Below are 23,369 nucleotides of genomic sequence, written 5' to 3'. Positions count from 1 at the left end.
GCGAAAAGCGCCCTTAGCAGCATTAAGCTGTATAGTAGAAGCCTATTGCATATATCGTGATAGGTATTGCGTTAGAAAGGCAAGGTTAGGTCTTAATATCATTATCAACTATATTGATGTCCCTATTAGCTGCTAGAATAAGTATTGATTATTAGCATCTAGCGGCGTATTATCAGCCTTAGACTCAGCGAGTATACCAGGCTATAGTAGGATTAGATGCAGTCGTATGTCCTTAAGGTTAAACTTCTTAAGGACTTCCGCAATAAATTGCGATTAATATAGCTATAATAGGCCCTTTTCTCTATCCCTAATAATCTGCACTCCTAGAAAGAAGGAGGCAGGTCCTCGGTCTTCTATAGCATATACCTTATAGAACTTAGCCTTAAGCTGGTCAATATAGCTAAGGTCCGGACCGATTATCAAGCAGTCATCTATATAAGTCACAATAAAGGTATGCGTTCTTTTATTATAGAAGACGGCAGTATCAGAAAGTAGCGGCATAAAACCCTCTTATACTAAAAGATCTTTTAACCGTAACTGCCACTCGCGAGGGCCTTATTTTAGCCTATATAAGGCTTTCTTCAATAGTATAACCTATAATATAGAGGGGTTATATCCAACCTTAGTAAGTAAGGCTAAAAGTCGTTAACGCTACAGGTCAGACCATAAGGCTAGATTAGGTAAGAATAGGCTTTCTGCAAATTCTAAAAAACCAGCTGGAATCTCCATATAAATCGTCTCTAGCAGTTTACTATTTAGAAAGGCACTAATAAAGTCGATTTACTCTATTTCCTAGTTATTTGCAGTAGTAAGAGCAAGGATAATCCTCTATATTAGTGGGATCGAAGTAGAGGTATAGGTCTCCGTAAAGTCTTGCCCAGATACCTATATAAAGCCTTTAATAACTAGTCGTACCTTATATTTAACCGGGTTATTATTTATATCTTTCTTTATACGAAAAATAGGCCGGTTGCGCAATATCTTTCTACTAGTAGGAATACTAGCCTTTAGTATAAATTGGAAGATATTTAAGTCGATTAATTACTCGAATTCCGAAAATAAGGCCTTAACCTAGCTATCCTTATGTGGGTTATATAAGACTTCCTTCCAGCTATTAGGCATACCTTCTGGGGCCCGTTTTGCAGCCTTAATCTTAGCTGTATAGTATATATCGTATATTTGCTGGTAGAAAGCATAGAAAGGGGGGAAATCTTATGTGGGAGCCTCTAGGGGGCTGCCTAGGTATCCGAAAATTCTATTGTTTTTCGGCTGGATAGGTAGGAATCCGAAAATGCTATTGTTTTCCGGTTGTATAGGTAGGAAAAAACCCTATTAGTCCGCTTATGGGCTAGAAAGTAACCTATAGTATCCGTAATTTAGGATACCTTATACGTCTCGTATCTATGGCTGCATTCTTCCTCGAATTCTACCCCTAGTAGCCCTAACCTGGTATAGCTAAATAGGCACCTTTTCTAATACTCGAAATATTTTCTCCTACGGTCTCTCATTTAAGGCAATATCTAGACTCTCGAATTTCAGATATTCTAGTATAGGCAGCATTTTACTATAGCGAAATGCTGTATTTACTAGGAAGCCGGGCGAAAAGGCAGAATCTATTGTATTAGAAAATCGCAGAAAATCAGTATATATAGGGCTTTAAGGTTCGGACTATTAAAAATTTGCTATATAGGGCGAGTCAGAATTTTCATATATGCGGGATATACTTACTTTTATAACGGATTCGGAAAATCTCGGTGGTTGAGATTCTTAGTAATAAGAGCTTTCTGCATTTCCTAGTATTTGCAGCCTTTTTATATAGGAAAAGGCTGTATTTTCCTTAGCCGGTGAAAAAGGACCGTCTTACCTAAGCTAAAAAGCTAAGTTAGGCTAAAGCAATTTAGAATCGAAAGACGGCAAATTGCTAAGAAATATTGTAGAGTGCTATGGCGGGCCAATTGGTAGTAGGCCCACTGGTTGTAGTGGATCCGTATGCTATATTAGGTCTATTGGTTATGGTGGGCCTATAGGCTGTATAGGATCCAAGGCCTATGGTAGGCCTATGCCCTCGGCTACGCCTAAAATAAGTATATTTAGGCAAGGTGACTTTCAAATAGGCTCTTCCAAAGCAATTTAGTCGTTATTTACCCCCTCTAAATTAGAAGGCGGTTGGAAATCAAAAGTACCCTCTAGGCTACTTAAAATAGGGCCTATACCTTCATTTTAGTAGGTAAAAGTAATAAAAAAGGTCTTAGTAACGACCCGGCAATATGGGATATAGATAAGGTAGGTGCCGTTACCTAGCATAGCTAGTAACCTACCTAACTCGGTCTGGGGGGCCAGCTTATGGCTAATAACCCGTTTTTCTAAAGGGATTAGCACCTCTATAGCCGCACTAATAGCCTTAAAGCTAGTAAGGTCGGGTAGGTAGTAGTACATAATTTCCGGAAAGTCTTTCTTTAATTCCTCAAAAGGTAATAAAGAATGGTTTATAACTGCTATTAGATTTACCAAGGTAGTAATACTAAGAATTACTGTAGACTAAAGGTAAGAAGGTAACTAAGACCAAAGTATAGTAGCTCTAAGTCGGTTAATAATAACCCATATAGAGTATTCTACTAACCCATTTTGCTTATAAATATAAGGGGAAGAGGTTAAAAAATCTATGCCCTTAAAAGCTAGCTAGGCTATAATAACATTATTGATTTCCTTACCACCATTATAGTGGAATTTAATAGCTGATTTGCCATAGCGATTCCTAAAACCTTAGAAGAACCCCTATAATACTAGGAATACTATAGGTCCTTCCTTATTGGGTAGTAAGTGCACCTAACGGAAGCGTGATTTCCAGTCTATTAAGATAAGGCAAATGGGGCGTTTATTATATAGTAGAGGGTTAATTTAGAAGATATCGCCCTTTATAATATCCAAACAATATATAGGGTCTAGTATAGCCCCTAATGTAAAACGCCGAACTGACTTTGCCCTTTTATAGGCAATACAGTTAAAATCAGAATCCTTTACCTTACTAAGATTAGGTAACCCTATAGTTGATATATAGGTTTTCTTTAAAAGTTAGATTCCGATATGCCTAAGCCGGATATACTAAAGTCCGGCTAGTAATAGCAGCTTTTAATACTTAATATCAGCTGCTGATACTAAGGCTAGGTTGAGGGCGACCGGGGCCCTCTATAGTGGTTAGGCTGTATTGGGAATAGTAGCCTCTTTTAGTACCACCGAAAAACCAAGACTAGCTAGTAGGGTAGCTTGCGAATTAGCTAGTAGATTAGCTTAAGAATTAGCTAGTAGATAGTCCGAATCAGCTAATAGGGTAGGTAAATCCTCTAGCAGGGGATATTCCTCATATTCTTCTAGGTTAGCTAGGGCAGGTAATTCGACCGAGATACTATATAAAGCCAGGTGATTTTAGCTAGTATAATATAAAAACGGCGAATCTACCCCTTTTTATTATAAAAAGAAGCTATACTTCTTAAAATTAAAAAGCCTAATGCACTTATTATTGCTATTAATTAGGCTTTAGCCCTAAATACTGCCACGATTCAGATAGTATTTAATACCGCTAAAGATATTAATATTAAAAGCTAGTATAAAAAAGGCGTTGGTCAGCTCTAAGGTGCCCCACTAAGGTAGGTTAGTGGCCTGTAGTACGATAAAACGCGCTATGCCCCACCTACTGGGCTTAATTGGGCCACTACCTATACTAATAACTGGTCTATTTCCGGTATAGTATTGGAAGTAGGTAAAGTACTTTTTATCGTTAATAATATACACCGTAGAACCAGTATCGTAGAGCAAAGAATCTATTAGCGTTTTCCCACCGGATTATACACTATAGCTAGTAGCTAGAAATTGCATACATTTGCGGTCCTAGAAGGAAGAATAGGCTATCTCACTAAGTATAAGACTTAGAGTATTATAATTCCCTAATACAAAAGAATCAATAGTCTTTTCCTTTTCGTCGGTCTTTTATAGGGTATCTACTTTATTAGCTAAATCTTTCTTTTCTTTATTCTTCTTCTTATTTTCTAGCTTACCCTATATAGCTAAAGAAGACCCTTATTGGGTAGAAGACCCCTATTTCTTTTTATTGGCATTGGTGGTAGTGTTTTTACCACCTTTGCTAGTATTATTACTAGCTGGCTTGCTACTATTGTTAGTAGCGGCACCCTTAACCTTTGCGAGGTAGGTAGTAGCCCTTACTACTAATAACCCTTTAATGCGTTATTCTTCCAGTAAATCAACTATATAAAATTGCAGGTTAATATTTAATATATTTCCCTGAGTATAGGCGATTCTCATTATTATGCAGTACCGTTCTGCCCACTAAAAGAAGACCCCTTCTATAGTATATAAATACTAGCTGATTTGGTCGAAAGGTTATATATAGGAGCCTAAAATTTACAGCCTGGATAGGTAGCTATTAAAGGAGGCGTTAAAAGATTCTAAGGTACCCTTATAGCCTATAAAATTTAGTTAATGGAAGGCAGGGTATAGGTAGGTCTGCTATATATTTAATAAGTGAGAATACTATTTGGTGAGTAACGTAAAGGCTGACTCTAGGTTAATACACCAGTTAATAGCGGCAGCTGGTCTTTTTATACAACTATTCTTAATAAGTAATAGTAAAAGTGCTTGCTTTAAATCGTTAAAACTGCTAGCAATAGAAGGATTTTCAATGAATTTAGCAATATTAAGTGCCCTAAATTAAATTATAAGGGCCTGTTTCTATTAGTCGAAGTTAGATGCCCCCCTTAGCTTTTAGGATTCCTAGAATCTATTAGCTATTTTAGCTAGTTCCTTAATAGCTATAGCGCTAACTTAGCTGCTAATGCTAGATGGAACCGGCAGGGGTTGCTAGGCTTTAGGTAGTAATGGTGGGTTATTTCCTTTACCCATAGGGGTTTAGAAGGTATCTATATCTATTATATCCTAGGATGGTAGGCTAGTAGCAGGCTTGATTAGTCTATCTACTAAGGTGCCCACTTTATTAGCCAAAAAATCGATTTTAGAATTAATTCGATTAAATTTATAGTTAAATTCTTTTCTTATTTCCTGTTGGTCTTCCCTGAGCTAGGCAATTTCCTAGTTATTATTAGATTCTTCTACCTCTGCCGTATAGCTTAGGTTATTAGCGGTAGGAACGTTCTGACTGGCTATTATAGGAAGAGAAAAGGTGCTAGAAAGTCTTAAAAATGCGAAGAAAATCAAGACTAAAAATCTAAATAAAACTAGAAGAAAGCTGCATTAAGGAATAACCTTAGAAAATCCTTAGAAAATCCTATTGAAAAGGATATATTGCAGCTTGGTATAGTAGCTAGGTTCCTAAATCTGGGATGATCAGTCCCTTACTGTAGATTAGTAATATCGTTAGTTAAATTTCTAGGAGGTTAGCTGCCAAATGCGTTAAAATCTTAAGTTAGCGTAAAAAGGTCTTAAGCTAGAAGCCTTGAGACACCGGGCTCATAACCTATTGCAAAATGGTGACTCAGAACACTATTAGAAAGTATACTAAGTACCGACAGTGGCGTACAAGGCGTTGCAGAATAAAACAAAGAGCTGGTTAAAGATTTAAAGCGCACAAGAGGTTGACTAGAGTAAAGATATCAGGGAAATCTAATTCTAATTATTAGTGATTATTCTAGCTAGAAAGAGGGAATTTTGGGCATATTTCTACCATCTTGAAAAAGTAGTTGAAAATAATGAAAAACCGTAAAAATAGCGAAAAACCCGACGAAAAGTCGGTCTGCCCAACCGTGCCCAGTCTGTGCCTAATATCCTACCCAGTGCATACCCAACCAAGCCTAGTGGCTTATAGCGGTGTGCCGGATGCCCTATAACAGCCTGCCGTACGGGCCGGAAGCCCTATATCGGTCTGCCGTAAATAACCGGTGTAGCGGGTGACTATATGTAGAAGGCCGAAAGTGCTGGTATTAGCAAGGTTTGCCCATTTGGTAATCCCGTAGAAATGCGCCGCCTGTTATGGGCCCTATGGCCCACTGTGACCGGCCGCTGTGGCCGGATTGTGGGTCGCTGTACCGGTGCCGTGACCGGCGCTGTGGCCCACTGTAATCGGCGTTGTGGGGCGCTGTGCCCCACCATAGCGCCTGGTATAGCCACCGCGATATCTCAACATAGAGACGTCGTACGGTAGCGAGACCAGTACCAAAATACAGCTAAAAAGGCGCTGATTTCAACAATAGTATAAGAGGCATTTAAGGCTAAATAAGGGGATATTTAGATATATAATAGACCTATATAGCCTTAAGATTAGATTTTAGATTTATAACTTTAATATCGTCTAATAATATAAAAAAAAAAAAATTAATCCTTTTCTTTTTTAGTAAAGTAATCTAGTAAGTTTTAGTATTTATTTTTCGTTTTTAGCAATTTTAGCCCTATTCTTATATTTATTAATTCTTACTCCTTTTATTACCCTTACCCTTATCGGCATTCCTTTACCCTCCTATAGGATTCAGCCGGGAGGTATATAGGGGAAGGGAGGGGACTATTATATAATAGGGCAGAAAAGGCAGCAGCGGTATTAGCGGTATAGTAGGCAGATACCAACTAGGAATAGTATAGCTTATATACCTATAATAGGGTATAATAGGTCTGGAGGGATATACTTATAATATTAGGCTAGTAGTAATAGAACCGGCTTTAGCTAGCGGCATAGTTATCGGTATAAAAGCCTAAGGCAAGGCTATACTAGTATATAGGGAGGATGCTAACTAAGGGGAAGTAGGCGGAGTATAGGGCGTAGGTATAGCGGGGGTGACTTAATGCGTAAAGCTAGTTATTACTTCTGCTATAATCTATATATCTTATTATTACTTTGCGAGTAGTTATATAATAGGCGCTATAGAGTTACTACTAGCCTATTAGGACTTAATAATTAAAGTAGAGGGAATAATAGTTATTATAGGCGTAGCGGGAATCGACCTGCCTATATTAGCAGCCGGGGTATATATAGAAAGGGCTATTATAGTATGCTCTTACGCTATAGCCTATAGTTTATCCTATTAATAATATAGCGTATTAAACTTAAGGCGAAGATAGGCCTTTTAGCCTAAGATATCTCCTACCTTTAGATAGGCAGCCTCCTTAATGCTTTATTTCTTTTATGCTATATAGATAATACGCTTCGTTACCTACTATAGTTAGGGATTTATTGATATTATATGCTCGCACTAGATATATATCTTATATTTCTAATAGTATTAAATATAAGCTTAAGAGCGACCGGACTATATATAGACGATATATTCTCTAGTATCTATAGTATACTATATATAGGCAATATAGGTATACTCTACCTTCTTAATATTATTAGTATTTAATCCTTTAGAATCCCTTTAGATAAAGAACTCTCTTATAGCGTGCTTTTTCTATAACTGCTAATATAACGATCTAATAGTAGGCAAGGGCGGCATTTTCCTAATATATAAAGGGGTCTAAGGCGTAATAGCAGATAAAGAGGGAGCTAATATTACTTTAGATAGGGTCTTAAGGGTAATAGCTATTAAAGAAGAAGCTTTTATTAGTATTACCTCTATTAATAATAGGGCTTTTATATAAAAAGGGGCGGGAGAACGAAAGGGCGATAATAGGGCTTTTGCATTAGGCGATAAGGGCTCTATTAGACTCTTATTATTATTAGAAATAATAATAAGCTTAAAGCTAGGGGGGGAAATATATAATTATCCTAAGGAAGGTATAGACTATAGCGGCCGTAATAGCGTTTCTAGCTAGGAACCTTCTCTATACCTAGCACTTTTAGAGCCTCTAGTAGATACTTAGGATAGACCTAATAGGGTTATAAGAGGGTTTTAAGTAATAAGCGTATTCCTATCTATTAGTCCTTTAGACGATATAGCGATAAATCTAATATAATAGTAAATAGGGGGGGGACCTAAATACCTATTAGTACCGGACGATTTATTATATAGACCTAATACGAACGATTTAGGAACTTTCGATAGTATAATTCCGTTAGTAGGGACGATTCTCACGATAGTAGTAATACTATAGACTTACTATTAGGAATAATAGCTTTAGTGATAATAGGTATAGGGATAGAGAGAAGGAGAAAGAAATATAAAAGAGAAGTAGATAAAGGAAAAAGCCTTAGTATAGATAGATTTCCGACCGACGGCTAGCAATAAAATTTTTCTACTTTGCGATAGCTGCGATATAGTTCCTTTTAGCTAATAGTACTACGACCGGCTTCAATAAAATTCTATTATATCTGCCTAAAGTATACCGACTCTAGCAAAAAAAAAACTTTTCGCGATTTCGCCCGCACCTCGGTACCGGCGCAAATACACCCTTAAAACAGTCAAAAAGTTGCTAAATCAATCCCTTACCTCGTCTTACCCCATCTGCTAATAGCGTATCGGCACTAGGAGGAAGGCGCGGTTGAGGCGGCAGAAATTATAGACTTAGACGGAGGAAATAGGGGTAGACTCGAGTCGAGCCACCATAACCACCGTATCACCATCGCTAATAATAATCACAGACGAATTAGCGGTAATATCGCATAAACTAATATAAGAACCCGAGAAAAAACCGAATTATTTAAATAGTATTACTAAAAGATCGCAGACTATATCTCAGCAGCCACGCTAGGAAATATGTAGAATGCTATTACTAGCCTAGTCGATAGTATTAAATATATCAACCAAACTAATCCCGCCCTAAACCTAAACTCGAACCTTATCACGACTAATAATCTAGAAAAAGTAGTAGAGAGCGCTATAAATAAAGCTTTTGCCTTAAAAACCCCTTCTGGAACGACCTAGGCTAATATTACTACTAAAGGTATACTAACGACTATACTACCTAGACCGACCACCTTACCTATACCGCCGAGAATCTACCATAAAATAATAATTAAAGGAGATAGTATTACTAAGAACCTACGATAGAGAACCCCTATTAAGATTATAAAAGCGGTAAATACTACTACTAGAGGTATTAATACTATTGCCGCTCGCCGACTCTATAGCGGAAATATAATCATCACCTTTATAGAAGCCGTATCCCGTTTTACTATAGAAACTATTTAAATCCCCCTTATATTCGGTATAGAAGCTATACTAAATATCCACACCTTTAGTATTATTATTAAAGGATTCCCTACCTAATTCTCTAAGAATATCCCTATTAAAGATCTTAAACTAAACCTAGCCTAAGCTAACGGCCCTGGCATTAGTAGAATCGCTATAAGGAAACCCTGCAAAAAAGTAACAAGAGCCCCCCTAATTATTAAAATAATTAATATAGAAGTAGCAAACCGACTTTATAAGACTAGAGTTATCTACTAAATAGAAATCTTTAAGGCTAAACTATACGACGAAACTATCCACCTAAGATAATACTACTAATACTTTAAATTCGGATATATTATGAATTATTATATAGAGACCCCTTAATACGGATAGTATAGTATAGAGAGACACCCCAATAGAGATAAAGACTACCTTAGTATTATTAGCAATAAAAGAGAGTACTACTTTAACTATTAGGGACCCTATCCGGCCTAGTTTTAACTCTACCCTATAGCGAACAGGCAATAAGATATCGCAAGATAGGCTTATAATACCAGACTAATATAATTCGCAACTATTAGCACCTTATTAATGCCTCCCCCCTTTATCCCAGAGGATAGGGGCTATAGATACCTCGCTAATAACTCCCTAAGGGAGGACTCCCTAAGAAAACAAATCGGCAGACTATATAAAGAAAGCTCTATCGCCCCTAAAAGGACTAATAATAGTAGTAATATCGCTATATTCTTCTAACCTAACTTATCTAAGCCTACCGCTACTAATACATTAAGAGCCCCGACCCTTTAGCCTTAATACTAATAATAGAGGTATTATACTGGAATATATAAAAGAAATTACTATTAGTACACCTCGCCTTTAACTATAAATCCAAACCGGATATTATCGCCCTTTAGGAATTTATAGCCCTAGATAGACTCCCCCTATACTCCAGCCTCAGTAAATACTAAATAGCCGCCTATAGTAGATATATAGCGATCTATATCTATAAAATATATATTCCCGGCTCTTAGGCAATAGACTTAGGTCTAAACTAATACCGCATTATACTCTAAAATACCGATATCTACTCTATTTACTCTTTAATCCCTTCCCTAAATTAATCTATCCCCCTCTAGGAATTCGCCTAAACTACCCCTCGCCCCCGCAATATCTTTACTAGTAACTTCAATATCTACTACCTTATATAGGACTACTCTTATAGAACCTCCTTAGGCTATAATACCCTCCTTAAACTTATATTAAAATAGAAGCTAACCTTTATAATATTATAGGGAGAGATAACTAGATAAGCCTTAGGTAAACGTAATAGCACTATCGACTATATATAGAGTATAAAAGACCTTAATATAGAGTTTATAGGGGCAGCAGATATTACTAGATCCGACTATATCCCTTAGGTAATCTAGGTAGAAATAGGACTAAATAAGTTTCGCAAACTACTATCGATATACTAATAGAAGAAATTTAATAAAATCCTTACTCGAGCTAAAACTAAAGTCAGGATAGCTATCCTATATGCCTCATACCTATCTTAATCCCCCATAGAGATTAATACTTTCGCCTAATAGCTTACGACTTAACTATAGGCTATCGCTAATATCGCTATACCTAAAAGAGGAACTAAACCACTAGGAAGGGCCCTATAATAGACCTAAGAAGTATAGTCGGCCATAATAGCAGCCTATAAGGCTATAAGGAATTAGAGAAAAGACTATATTAGCCTTAATTAGTTAATAGTATAAAAAGTAGAGATAAACTAAACTAAGGTCATCTAATAGGAAAGGCGCTAGATATAGAGAGAAGCCGTTAATAAGGCTATAACGAAAAACGCAGACCTATAGTCCTTAGAGAAATAGGCCTAAATATATAGCGGACTCCCCTTAGAATTAAAAAAAATCCCTATACTTCTCTAAAGCAAAAGAGCCTAAATATAGGAAGTAAAAACATATTCCTCTAAAGCAAAAGTATTAGCAGAAAGATTCTTCCTAATATTAATAGCCACCCTTAATAATATCTTAGACCTATAATTCCCCTACCTTATTAATACGATATTCGCCCCTAAAGACAAATTCTCTAAAGTAGATATCTATAATACCCTCCAATATATAGCTAGCTAGAAAGCATTAGGCCCTAATAGTATACTAATAGGATTCCTTAAAGCCTATAGAGAACCAATTCTTAGAGCCCTAATAATACTCCTTAATACTATATATAGAACTAATTACTACCTAATATAATTTTAAGAAGCTAAAGTCGTAATATTAAGAAAACCCGGCAAAATACCTAAGGAATACTAAAGAGTAGGAGCCTAACGCCTAATATCCCTTTTAAACCTCTTTAGTAAAATCCTCGAAACTATAGTAATAAAAAGACTAATAATAATTACAGAAGAATAGAAATTACTATTAGATATATAAATAGGCAATAGAGCAAATAGATTAATAGATATAGCGCTATATACCCTAGTAGAAGCAGTTAAGGCCACCTAGCAGTATAAAGGAATAGCATCGCTACTACAACTAGATATCTTTATAGCATTTAATACCGTTAATTATACCAGACTTATATACCTCCTCCTCTAAAGTAGCGCCCCCTAATAAATAGCAGCCTAAGTCTAAGGCTTTACCGTATTACGCTTAGCTAAAATCTTCTTTAAAGGCTAATCTACCTAAAGATTCTTAATTATAATAGGAGTACCCTAAGGCTCTCTAATCTCTTTAGTCCTTTTTCTCTTCTATATTACACCCTTATACTATAAACTCGAAGTAGTAGATAACTCGCTAACCCTAGGATTCGCAGACGATACTAATATAATCGCATATAGCAAAATAATGCAAGATATAGTCGCAACCCTCTTAAAAGTATAAAAGATCTATAAAAAATAGTTAGTAGAGGCTAAATTAAAATTCAACCTAATAAAAAGCAAGCTAATATACTTTACTAAATAGCACCGACTAAATACTATAATAATACGACTCGGTAATGCGACTATCTAGCCTATATAATACGCTTGATTCCTTAGAGTAGAGATTAACTATAAACTCAGCTAGATTAACTATAGGGCCTAAATAGTAAAGAAGCTAAAAAGGCAAAAGCTTGCCTTTATCGCTCTAGCGGCCTCTATATAGGGATATTAGTTCCGCAAAGCCCGACTATTATATATATAGGTCATTAGAACTATAATTACCTTTAGCGCTAGAATCTAATATACTCCTATAAAGCTAGGAGAAGTAGTAAGAGGCATTATATGCAGTTTAGCCGCTAAATAGTTAAAATGCCTCTATATAATTATAGGAGCCTATTAAGTAATACCTAATGCAATTGTAAAAATTAAAGTAGTAATCCCCCTATTCGACCTCTACTTTAACCTAGCCCGATAATAATTCTTTACTAAAACCTAAGAAAGTAGTATAGCCGATCTTATCTCTAATATATATACTATTATCTAGACTTAACTACGATAAAGACTTATTTATAAATAAAGGCGACTAACCGAAAATAGAATACTAAATTATATAGCCCTTAAAGATTCGATTCTACTTTAGGATAATAAACTATCCCCTACTTACTCTTTAGCTCTTAAATAGATAAAAAGATAGCAATTAAAGTAATAATTCGCCTAAATATAATACCCACTAAAGAACCGCCTTACTGCCGAATATGCCCCTAGCTTTACCTCTATAAAGAAGATATTAAACCTTTATAAAAACCTCTATAAATATAAGTCTTTCCTCCTTATCTAACTTAAAATAGAAAAAATAGGCTTTAATAAGTTCCTATATAAAATGAAGGTCCTATCTATCCGCTATCTATATTACCAATATAATCCTAATATAGAAAACATCGAATATATAACCCTAAAGTATAATAACTATTTTAGAAACCCTCCCCTCTGCATCTAAAACCGCCCTATATTAAATAAGTATAATATTACCTAAGCACTCGAAAATAAAGATTTAGCTAAATAAGTTATTAAATAGGTCCTTAATACCTACCGGCTCGAATAGTTTACCCTAGCTATTATACTTACCGCCTATATAGACTTCGGCTCTAATAGCAACCCGATATAATTACACCCTAACCCTAGACTATATATATATATATAGATAATTATAGATAAAGATATAACTAATTATATAAATAGGGGAAGAATATCCTTTTTATATAAGCTACCTATATAGTCGATAGATTTAAACCCCTAATCTTTTTAGTACCCCTAACCCCCTAGACTCTTACTTACTCTATACCACCCTCTCTATTACTATAGCTATTATTAGGAGCTACCCTTACTTTCTTTTTTCTTTTCTTTTTCCCCCCTAGGGAAAAGGAGACTATAGATCTTAAATATATCTTTCGTTTAACCTTAGCGGCTAGACCTAATATTTCTTTTATAGGCGACTCTATTATCTTTAACCCCTTTTTTTTCCTTTTAAAAGGGGAAAGGGTAAGGGTATTAATATAAAGATAAAGAGAGGATAGTAATAGAACTACTAATTTAGCTTACTTAAGCTATACCGACTAAGTAGTAGATAGGGGAGGCTTTAATAGCAGTATAGCTAGCACTTTAAAGGCAGATACTACTAGCTAAAACTCTACTTAGGACTTTATAAACTTTAAAAATGCAACCGCTTACTATAACTTACTAGAAGATAGCATTATAGGAGTCTTAGACTATATTAGTAAGACCCCCTCGCTATAAGGTGATTCCTCTATAGCAATAGGCCCGGAAGTAGGCTCGTTATCGATATCTAATGCAATAATAGAATTAGTAAGGCTTCTATCGCTAATAATAATAGTAAGAGGCTGAGTTCCCTTGATTAATAAGAGAGGCTAAAGCTTGCCGCTATAGGCGCACTCTAAAGCTAAAACCCCTCTCTTAATAAGCCTAAAGAAGTCGGCCGGTAGCAAGATTAGGACTATAGGCACTATTATTCGCATTATAATAGTAGAATCGTCTTAACCCTTTTAAGGCACTAAAGTAATTAGCGTAATAGACCGATATATAGCCTGCTAGGCCTTATAGTAATCGTCTTTATCTACTTACTAAGATCAACTATAAAGTTAAGGGATACCAGCAAACTAATATACTTACTTCCTACTCGCAAGCATAAGCCTTCTATAATATAAATATACTCTCTACCGGTTCGCAGTTCGTAGCATTATATACTAGGATATAATAAGGCTTCCGCTTCAAAGCATAAGCGAAATAGGCACCCCTAAGCCTTACCTACTATTAGAAAAAGATAGATAACGATTAAAGAGAACCTTTTACCTTATTAGTCACAATAATAAGCAGCTATATCGGCACCGCGGCATACATAGGGACGATACAGCCATTTTCAAGCCAGGCTAAGACCTAACTCTAGAATAGTAGGCATATCGAAGAATAAAAGATATATAAAAACTACTATAGTGCAATCGAGGCGGAGAAATAAAGGAAAATTCTTAGTAATTTTTAATAAGGAATAAAAAGGGAAGAGGAAAGGAATCAAAAAAGTAGGGCAGGTAAGGGAGACTTTATACCACTATATGCCCATACTAAATCACTCGACCGTCCGCTAGCTGCCCCAACCCACATTAGATAAAGCTAATAATAATAAAACACGCGATTCACCGCGATACCGCCGCCTACCCGATACTAACGTTACCGCCGCCTCCTATACCTAATAATATTAATTATATCGGTTCTGATTTATACCCACCCTAGAGCCTAACTAATGCCTAATAACTAATGACTAATAACCACTAAGGCAAATCACCGCGCCTATCGAGGCGCGCCTACTATCCACACTTTCCCAGCCCTGCCGCCAGACCTAGTCTCGCGCGACAGGATACCTCCTCGTAATATATAGTAAACCCCCTTCGATTCCGAAGGGATACCATCGACCACAGATAATATATAGGTTTTCCTCCCGGCACTCGGGTTTCCTATATAGATTAGGCATAGAGGTACTAGCACTAGGCTAGATGGGGGCTTATCCCCCCCCTAGATAGCTTAGCTAGTGTAATATATATATATATATACCGACTCTAGCCCTTACTATATTTATATCGGTTATATATTAGTATATCTATACGCCTGATTATTATCCTATATATTTAATTAAGGTTATTTTCGAAGGCTATAAGAAGTTTTAATTAGGGGGCGATATACGTAGGGGATGATATTAGATAGTTTATTCTTCCACTTCTAGGAGGAGGAGGAGGGGGGTATATTATAGGCTCGGGCTACGCCCGTATTATAATATGGCTAGGACTCGGGCTGCGCCTGCGTCTAGCCTAAGAAGGGCAATAGATAAAGTCACGGGACTATACTAGGACTCCGATATGTATTATAATTAGGATATAAATAGACTAGATAGAAGGTTCCTATTTGGATCCTTTTCCTTCCTCTTTAGTCTATTTAATATATATTACTAACGCCTATTCGCAGCCGCCCTAGGGCTAGTCCGTTATAGTTATATAATATATTGCCTTCGGGTCGTTAGACTAATGCCTAAGGCGGTTATAGCAATATAGCGTCAAGTCCTAGCTAGCCGCCTAATTAATATATTATATAACCTAGTGAGGGTAGCCACTTTTTTTTATAATAGTAACCCTTCAATTATATTATATATAGTCGGTATTCAATAATAACTAAATAGATAGTCTGTAGAGAATAGATTCTCTATTGTAAATATAAGTGCGAAATATCCCCAACATATTGCACGTAAAATAAGGAATCTATCACTATTGCGCGTTAATAGCTCGCGTACCTTAAAAGGTTGTGCATTCAAATCCTATATATGCCCTATGTTTTTTTTTTTAAGTGGGGCTAGGCCGACCAATCATTTCTTGCATAGGGCTACCACAGCTTTGCGTCTCCTACGTTGCCGATAAATTCGGCACGTCGGACCTAGTATCGAGAAGAGTACGACAGTCCGCCAGGCGCACTTACTTGCATCCGGGCCTAGAGCTCGTCCAACGCAGACTCGTCCAAGGCAGAGCTCGTCCATTGCGTGGGTTCTGATTTCAACCGGGAGGAAGAAATCGCAAGGCCGTTCGGTGGACATGGGCGGCTGGGGAGGGGCGTCTAGAGCGGGATGGATAAGGTACACGGGGGGGTGTGGGGGGTGAGGGGGTGGGGGGCGTGTCAGTGCAACGGGCTGCCTAATGGCGTCAATTCAGCTTTTGGTACGGAGCACTCGGCAGAAGGTCTGGTCTAGACCTTCCAGTTGTCTGCCATAGCGTCGCCAGGCAGGTGCCCCACTACCTCGTCGGCACATGAGGTACCTAGGTACCTCCCCGGTAACCATCCGGTCCGCTTACTCGGTCCAAAACCTCAATCACACAAGTGGAAGTGGGGTTACGTAAGAAATTAGCGAATAACACCAATATATATAATGCTCAATATCACAAATGATAAATGGTAAAGAAATCAACAAAAGAGATTATTGGGCTAACTCGGTGCCCAACGCATAAATAATAATGGCCAAGGAATGATTGAGACTGTCTCGTACAGCTCATTAGACATCATGCTCAGAAATAAGAGACCCACGTGAGACATGCGCTATGCTGTGTAAGCAGCCCTACCATACATCACAGCAGCCTCCTATATCGAGGGTTAGCCCTACCTCGGCATATCAGTGTTGATATTCTCGCAAAAGAAGGGCTAATACACAAAACAGCCGCCTGCAGAAAGAGAGAACAATAGGGCTGGATTTCCAGGACAAGGCTAACTGTAACCCAACCTCTCTTGTTGCTTCAGGGCCACAACTACAGCCGTTTAAGCAAGCCTGGGGTCGTGTTCATGGCCAAGAAGCCGGGTGGTTTCGACTCCGGTGGCTGGGAAAAGCTCTAGGCCCTGATATGCCCCTTTGTCCCTGATGGGTCTCGCCAGTTTACTGTAGTCTTGGCTCTTGAGTCCAAAGCACACAGGTCGCCCGGTGTTTGTCATTCGTTGTGTCGCAAGCCTCCGACTCCGTGGTTTTTTTTTATGCTTGCCAATCCTGTGACTCTCTTCCTCGGCATTGTCCCTGACTCGCCTATCTCTCCTATAGTGACCGCCGCTTTGCCCTGTTCCTTTTCGTGACAGAGAATGCCCCATACCATGTCTGTGGGACGAGCTGTGCCTCTAGGGTCATGAATTACGCATTCCTGCGTCGAGAGCCCTGTTCTTATTCTGTCAAGGGGCCCTTCTCATCAAAATTGCTCAGTTTCCTGCCATGTTGCCCACACTCTCGCAGTTAGATACAGAGAGGCCCATGAGCACCGTGCTGAGCACGCCTGTGCGGGCATAGGCCTTGTCTATCAACCGGTTCGGGCTATTTGTCATGCCATCTCCTCTCGATAATCAGTATCCTAGTCATGAACAGTTGTGGAAAAGCTCCTGGAGCCTTGGGCCTCGTCCGGGGGTTGCGAACGACGACCGGCCGCGGATTATTGATTTCATATTTCGCTCTACATGTATCCTATAGCCAGTAATTCAAAATGCTGGCAAGCAAACGCCCGTGCAGCTCCCCCGTCATATTATTGATGGGTTTGTACTTGTTTTGGAGGCAATCATTCACATACTCCCATGAATAGCGGTCATGTCCCGATGAATGGAGTCCTTTTGTGGGTATCCAATGCGCTCCCATAGCCATGTTGACTTCTTAGTATACATTTATTCCGACCCTGTGGCTTGATTACTCAGTTTCCTTGCGGAGCGCTCCTTGCCGAGCTTCCTTGAAAAGGTGATTTTGGTCACAGCAGCCCTGGTTGGATCCATGTACCACGATGGCAATGGGCGAGCATGAAGCTTCTCAACTAGCTTCATCTGAAATTACCAGGGCGGGGGAGGGTAGACTGGGGGACCTCAACGCAGGCGACAAACACTTAAAAGCCAGTCTCTTCCACCTCGGAAGATAGTTCATGCCATTACCGAGGTTATTACCACGGATAAAATCTTCCTACGGAGGGACAAGGATAATGGTCAAGGCTTGTCAGGACTTGGGACTCAGGAGCAGCACCCCAGCACCCGGAAGTGGCGTTTCATAATCATTATAAAAAAAAAAACTCAAGTAATAATACTTGAGTAAAAAAAAACTTTTAGTTTTATTTTATACTTATTTAATTCTACATGCCGTGACGACTCCATGACATAATTAAGTCATGAACGCAGAGTAGCCGGGCTTGGCGTGGAGTGCGGAGGTTGTGGTGCTGGATACGTTGACTCGGGAGGTGGCCATGGCAGCGGATATCAACTGACATGTAGTTATTACCCTTGACTCGTCGACAGCTGCCTAGTGAAAAATGGGAAGCTGGATCAGTTCGCATCTCACACTATATGTAACCACGAGAATGATGGTGTTTGCCTTGGCACAAGACAAGGTGTCCATGTGCTCGGGCTTGCTGCGTGGCTTGGTTACAGATGGGCACGACGCAGGGCCAGTCTTTCTGCTCCGACAAGCTGGATAAGGCCAACGAGCGAGACTTTGGCGTTAATACAGCCGGCAATAATAACACTCTGCGTCTCTGCGTAGACTCTCATGTATACTTGGGCCATCATCACCAACGAGCGAGACGTTGGCGTTAATACAGCCGGCAATAGTAACACTCTGCGACTCTGCGTAGCCTCTCACGTTTACTTGGGCCATCATCACGTGTCGAAGCTGGCCACTTGGAAGTTGGGCCGCACAGATGCCGCAGCCGAGGACATTCGTTCAAGCAGTCTCTCGGTCCCCCCCCCCCCCCCCCCCTTGGGCCGGAATCCAATGCAGACACGACTCCTCAGCCTAGCACTACCAGCAAGGCCAGTTTAAAGTTTGACAGTTGATGCTTTTTCTCTCCCAGCCAGCTAGCTCAAACCTGGGTGCGGTGCTCGGCGTGCGTCAACGTCCCACAGCCGATTCAGGGGTCGACCTGGCGGAAACCTCGTTCTTCCTTGCCTCGAGAACCTGGCCCTAGTCTACTTGTCACCAACTTTTTTTTTTCGCTTTTATTCTTTTTGAAGCAAAGGGGCCTGAGAGAAAAAGACCGGTCTCTGTTGACCTTCCGGGTCGGACTTTTTTTTTGGGGGGGGGAAGGGGCGGAGGGGCGCGGGAAGCCTTGGCGGTCGCAGTTAAATTTGCCCAGCAAAGGCAATAAAGTAAAAAGCGGCAACAATAAGTCGGGTAAAAAACAGAAAACAAGGATAGTCTAAGGGGCTTGTGTCCTGGGACCCGCGATGTTTAGATGGTTGAGTCCAGATGATTGGTGCGCTTAAGCCCTCCAGCATGCGGGTTGATTATTTGCATATGGGGACCGGTGAATAAGGGCAAATGACTTATTCTCCTACCTGACAAATTGGCAAGCTCGCTTCCAGGCAAAGGGAGGGGGCATCTCGGAGTTGAGCCAGTTTTCAGGTCGGCGAGGGAGCCCAATGCTGTTGGGCAAGTTGAAACCCGCATGCCGTAATGGCACGCCCATAAGCTGGGCATTTACAGGTTGAAAGAGGCCCAGGGGGTAGTGACTTGGCATTTATATGACGGAATATCTTGATGCCTGGTTGCAGACCGGCTGAACTAGCATGGACAGCCTGGCCGTTGGGCTTTTTTCCCTGGCTCCGCCACCCCCCCCCCCCCCCCTCCCCCTGAGGGCGGAAACGAGGGAGCAAAAAGGTGCTTCTGCATCACACGGCTCCAGCAGCCAACGCTGAGCAGCCGCCGAGCCCTACGCATACCGACGTTTGACCTAGTAGCTTAGCGCAGGCCGGTGACAAGGCGGAGGCATCAAGGTTTCCCTGCCGACCTGCAAACCATGATGTCTGCGATGAGCTGCGATGAGCTGCGATGAAGGCTGTGAGCAAGCGCCGTGGACGTCTTACTTGGGCAAAGGTCCAACGCCCTGCGGCTTGCGATGCAGCGTCGCTTTTGCTCCTTGCCCAAGCGTCCCGCAGCGATCATGTACGGCGGCGGCACATGCACATGTAGTGGGATTCTGGCACGCAGGCCAACCGGGAGCCGTGCCAGCCGGGAGCCTTGCCCGACGTGCCCAGTCGGCGGTAATGAGTGCTCCGTAGAGGTTCTAGAACTCGAACGCCATTTACCAAGTCGTCCGCCGTCTCTGCGGGACAGGACCGGGCCCGAGAGCCAGGATACGGGAGAGTGGCTTGTCCGCCAGCACAAGGTGGCGCTTTTAGCCTGCTCGGCATGACTCCAAATGGCTATCGCTGCCCTACCCCCAGGAAGCCCGGGCCCCACGTGAGACAATCTTATCTGGACCGGTCTATTTTCTGAAAGTCCGGATGGAGCTGAGACTGGCGCTTTCCGCCCTGGTAGTGGTTTGGGCCCGGGGTGCTGCCAGGGATGATGGACACGGCACCAACAAGACACAGTAAGCATCTCTGTCGGGGGTTGCTTGTTGCCTGGCTTGCACATGGATATATAATTAATCAACGAGAATATAAAACCGAGGAGAGCGTGGCCATGATACATGCGTTATTTGGTACTTCCGTACAGTATATAGAGAATCATAAAGCAGAACAAGCACAGCCAGAATCCAGCATCAACACCTTCGGCATGCATCGGAATTGCCTTTTGAAACACCCCCTTTCCCCCTCCCAGCACATGCACGCGCACGCACACACACACACACACACACCCGCTGAACAGATATACGAGACAGTTACCAAAAAGAAAAGAAAAGAAATTGAAAAAAATAAAAATAAAAAAAAATACATATATATATATAGAGAGAGAGAGAGAGAAGAGGAAGAAGAGGCAGCCCCGGAAATCGTACACTGATGAGTGTCATCAGTCACGTGCACAGGTTCAAGTCTGGTGCATATGGCGCGTCGTGACAACATGTCCAGACGCCCTGCACGGGGTACGGATCGAGGACCGGATGCATCATGGCCACGGCCGCGTTTGAATACGGCGTTGAAGCGGTGGTGCCAAACTGGACAAAGGGTTGCGACGCCATTGGGCTGGCGCCAGGGCCCAGGCTCCAATGCAACGAGGGCGACGCGGTCGAGCAGGTCGAATACGGCAGCGAGCCCTCGGCCATCAAAGTAGGCAGGCTTGGCTGTGCGTGCGGGCTGCTGATGTGAGGATTGCTGATGTGAGGAGGAAACAAGGCCGCGGTAGACGCGTGCACGCTGCCGACCGCAGAGTCGCTGTCCGTCGTGCACGAGTCGGAAGGGCTGGGGATCGACAAAGGCTGATACGGGGAGACGGCCGTCGTGGGCCCGGCGGCTGTGTTTCTGCGTCGCCGTCGACGAGGCTTGATGGGCTCATAGCAGCATTGTTGGCCGTGCTGTTGGCATCTGGTGCAGCTGGGCCGCATCTCGTCGCACTTCTTCTTCTGCGTGGTATTTAGCTGGTGAAGCACTCTAGGCAGGCGTAGCCGGGGCCAAGAGATTATTACCTTGTCTCTGCTGTAGAAAAGTGTTAGTTGTCGAACAACGGTGAGAAGGGGAAAAGGGGGAAAGGGGGGGGAAGAAGGGGGGGGGGGGGTGGTGGACTCTGCTCGGAATCATGGGAGAAAACTTACCAGTATGTACAGCCTGGGCACGAGGCAAAAGACATGCCACGGTAAGCAAAGGAAGGGCGAGGCAAAGGAGAACCAAGACGGGTCGAGGGGAACAACTTACCAGCCCGTGAACGCGTCTTGCGCACCTTGGGCGTGGCCACGGTTCTTGTGAATAGCAGCATCTTGTCTGAATCCATGGTGGAGTGAAGCTGGGCAGATATGCTTGACAAGGTTGGCATGGTTGGCATGGTTGGCATGGTTGGCATGGTTGGCATGGTTGGCATGGTTGACATGGTTGGTACGGTTGATCCGGTTGATACGGTTGACATGGTTTCCAGGGTGTGACTCCTTTTTAAACCTGTTGTTTGCGGAATGAGCCTCTGGATATGTGTCTGAACGCTAGGGCAGGTGGGTTCTGGACGATACGACGACGGCGCCACTAGTTCAAGCCTGTGTTTATAGATCTCGGCCTGCCCAGGTACCGATTGCGGCTGGTCCACGACGTGCTATGGCATGGGGATGGGTTCGCGCGGCCGTCTGGTTGACGGGAAGAAGGGAAAACAAAGAAGAGCGGAGCAGAGCAAGGCAAATCAGACGTTCAAGTTTCAACCATGTCACTGGATGGTGAAGAAAGAGGAGAGATGCGATGTGCATGTGCAGCATGGGTATATACAGACTATTATTCCCCGACCAAATTCGTAATCAAGATGGCCTCCGCCCCCCCCCCCCCCGGTCTCTGTACATGCCACAGAATAAGCAAAAGTTAAAACTGCACTGTTTCCCCTGCATTAGGACACGGAACCCGCCCTGAAGCAAAGACGCAAGGGATGGCGCAAAAAATAAAAGATGGATAGAATAAAAAATTAAAAAAAAATTTTAAAAAAAAATTTAAACAAGCAAAATAAAAAAAATAGAGGGAAAAAAAAATACAAGGCTCAAAGGCAGGAAAGACGAAAAGACGAAGAAATAAAAGGAAGAGAAAAGAAGGCTAAAGAAAAACGGGAAGCCCTGGTACGAAGGAAATTGGCGCTCCCTCGGGCTTCGGGCGGACGGCTGCCTGTCGACCTAGCCCGGCACTTGGGACGCATCCCGTGCCACCAATAGCCCCCTGTGGCTTTCTGCAACTGGACAGGAAGGGACGGGGGCGGAACCAGGATGTCGAGCCGTGATTTACATGGTAGGCACTAGGTGCTATGCGGTGTGGACGACGCTGGGCCAGAACGATTCCATGGCCAGAGAGGGGCATTGGGCAGGGGATTTGGGTTGGCCAAAATCTGTGTCAACGGCTCAGCCGCAGCGTCATCCACCCAAACTGGGGCAAACTGCCTTTTTTTTTACTTGTATTGCCGTGATCAAACGGTGGCGTTGAAGCCTCCTTGTAGAAACACCGGGGGGCGTGGCTGTAGGCGACCAGAAGTGGAAGCTCCTGTTTCGTTGATTTGGGGTGAAAAGGAGGGAGAGCTGTCCGCTGGGCGAGCCGAGCAGAGCCGAGCCGAGCAGACCGGAGCAGACCAGAGCAGGCCGGAGCAGACCGGAGCAGACCGGAGCAGACCGGAGCAGACCGGAACAGACCGGAGCAGACCAGAGCCGAGCAGACCGGAGCAGACCAGACCAGACCAGAGCAGATCAGAGCAGGCCAAAGCAGACCAAAGCAGACCAAAGAAGACCAGAGACCGGAGACCAAAAACCAGAGACGGCGGAGCAAGAAGCGGCCCCATTTGGCTCACGTCTAGACCCCCGAGCAAGCAGAGTGTTGCGCGACTGCTATTTTCGGCAGTTCCGGCCGTCCTGGCCAAGCGGCAATAAGTT

General features: G+C 41.8%; 1 protein-coding gene across 1 annotated transcript; it reads right to left on the bottom strand.

Moving 5' to 3' along the window:
• Positions 1-20,846: 20,846 nt before the first annotated feature.
• On the bottom strand, positions 20,847-21,889 carry UV8b_04990 (uncharacterized protein; the record flags this gene model as incomplete). Its single annotated transcript, XM_043142488.1, has 2 exons — positions 20,847-21,465; positions 21,582-21,889. The coding sequence occupies 2 exons, from the start codon at positions 21,887-21,889 to the stop codon at positions 20,847-20,849; spliced, it is 927 nt and encodes a 308-aa protein (XP_042998422.1).
• Positions 21,890-23,369: the final 1,480 nt, after the last annotated feature.

The sequence above is a fragment of the Ustilaginoidea virens genome, chromosome 4 (assembly GCF_000687475.1).
Source record: "Ustilaginoidea virens chromosome 4, complete sequence".
Taxonomy (NCBI): Eukaryota; Fungi; Ascomycota; class Sordariomycetes; order Hypocreales; family Clavicipitaceae; genus Ustilaginoidea; species Ustilaginoidea virens.
Note: the sequence above shows the minus strand (reverse complement) of the source record. Positions and strands in the feature narration are given on the sequence as shown.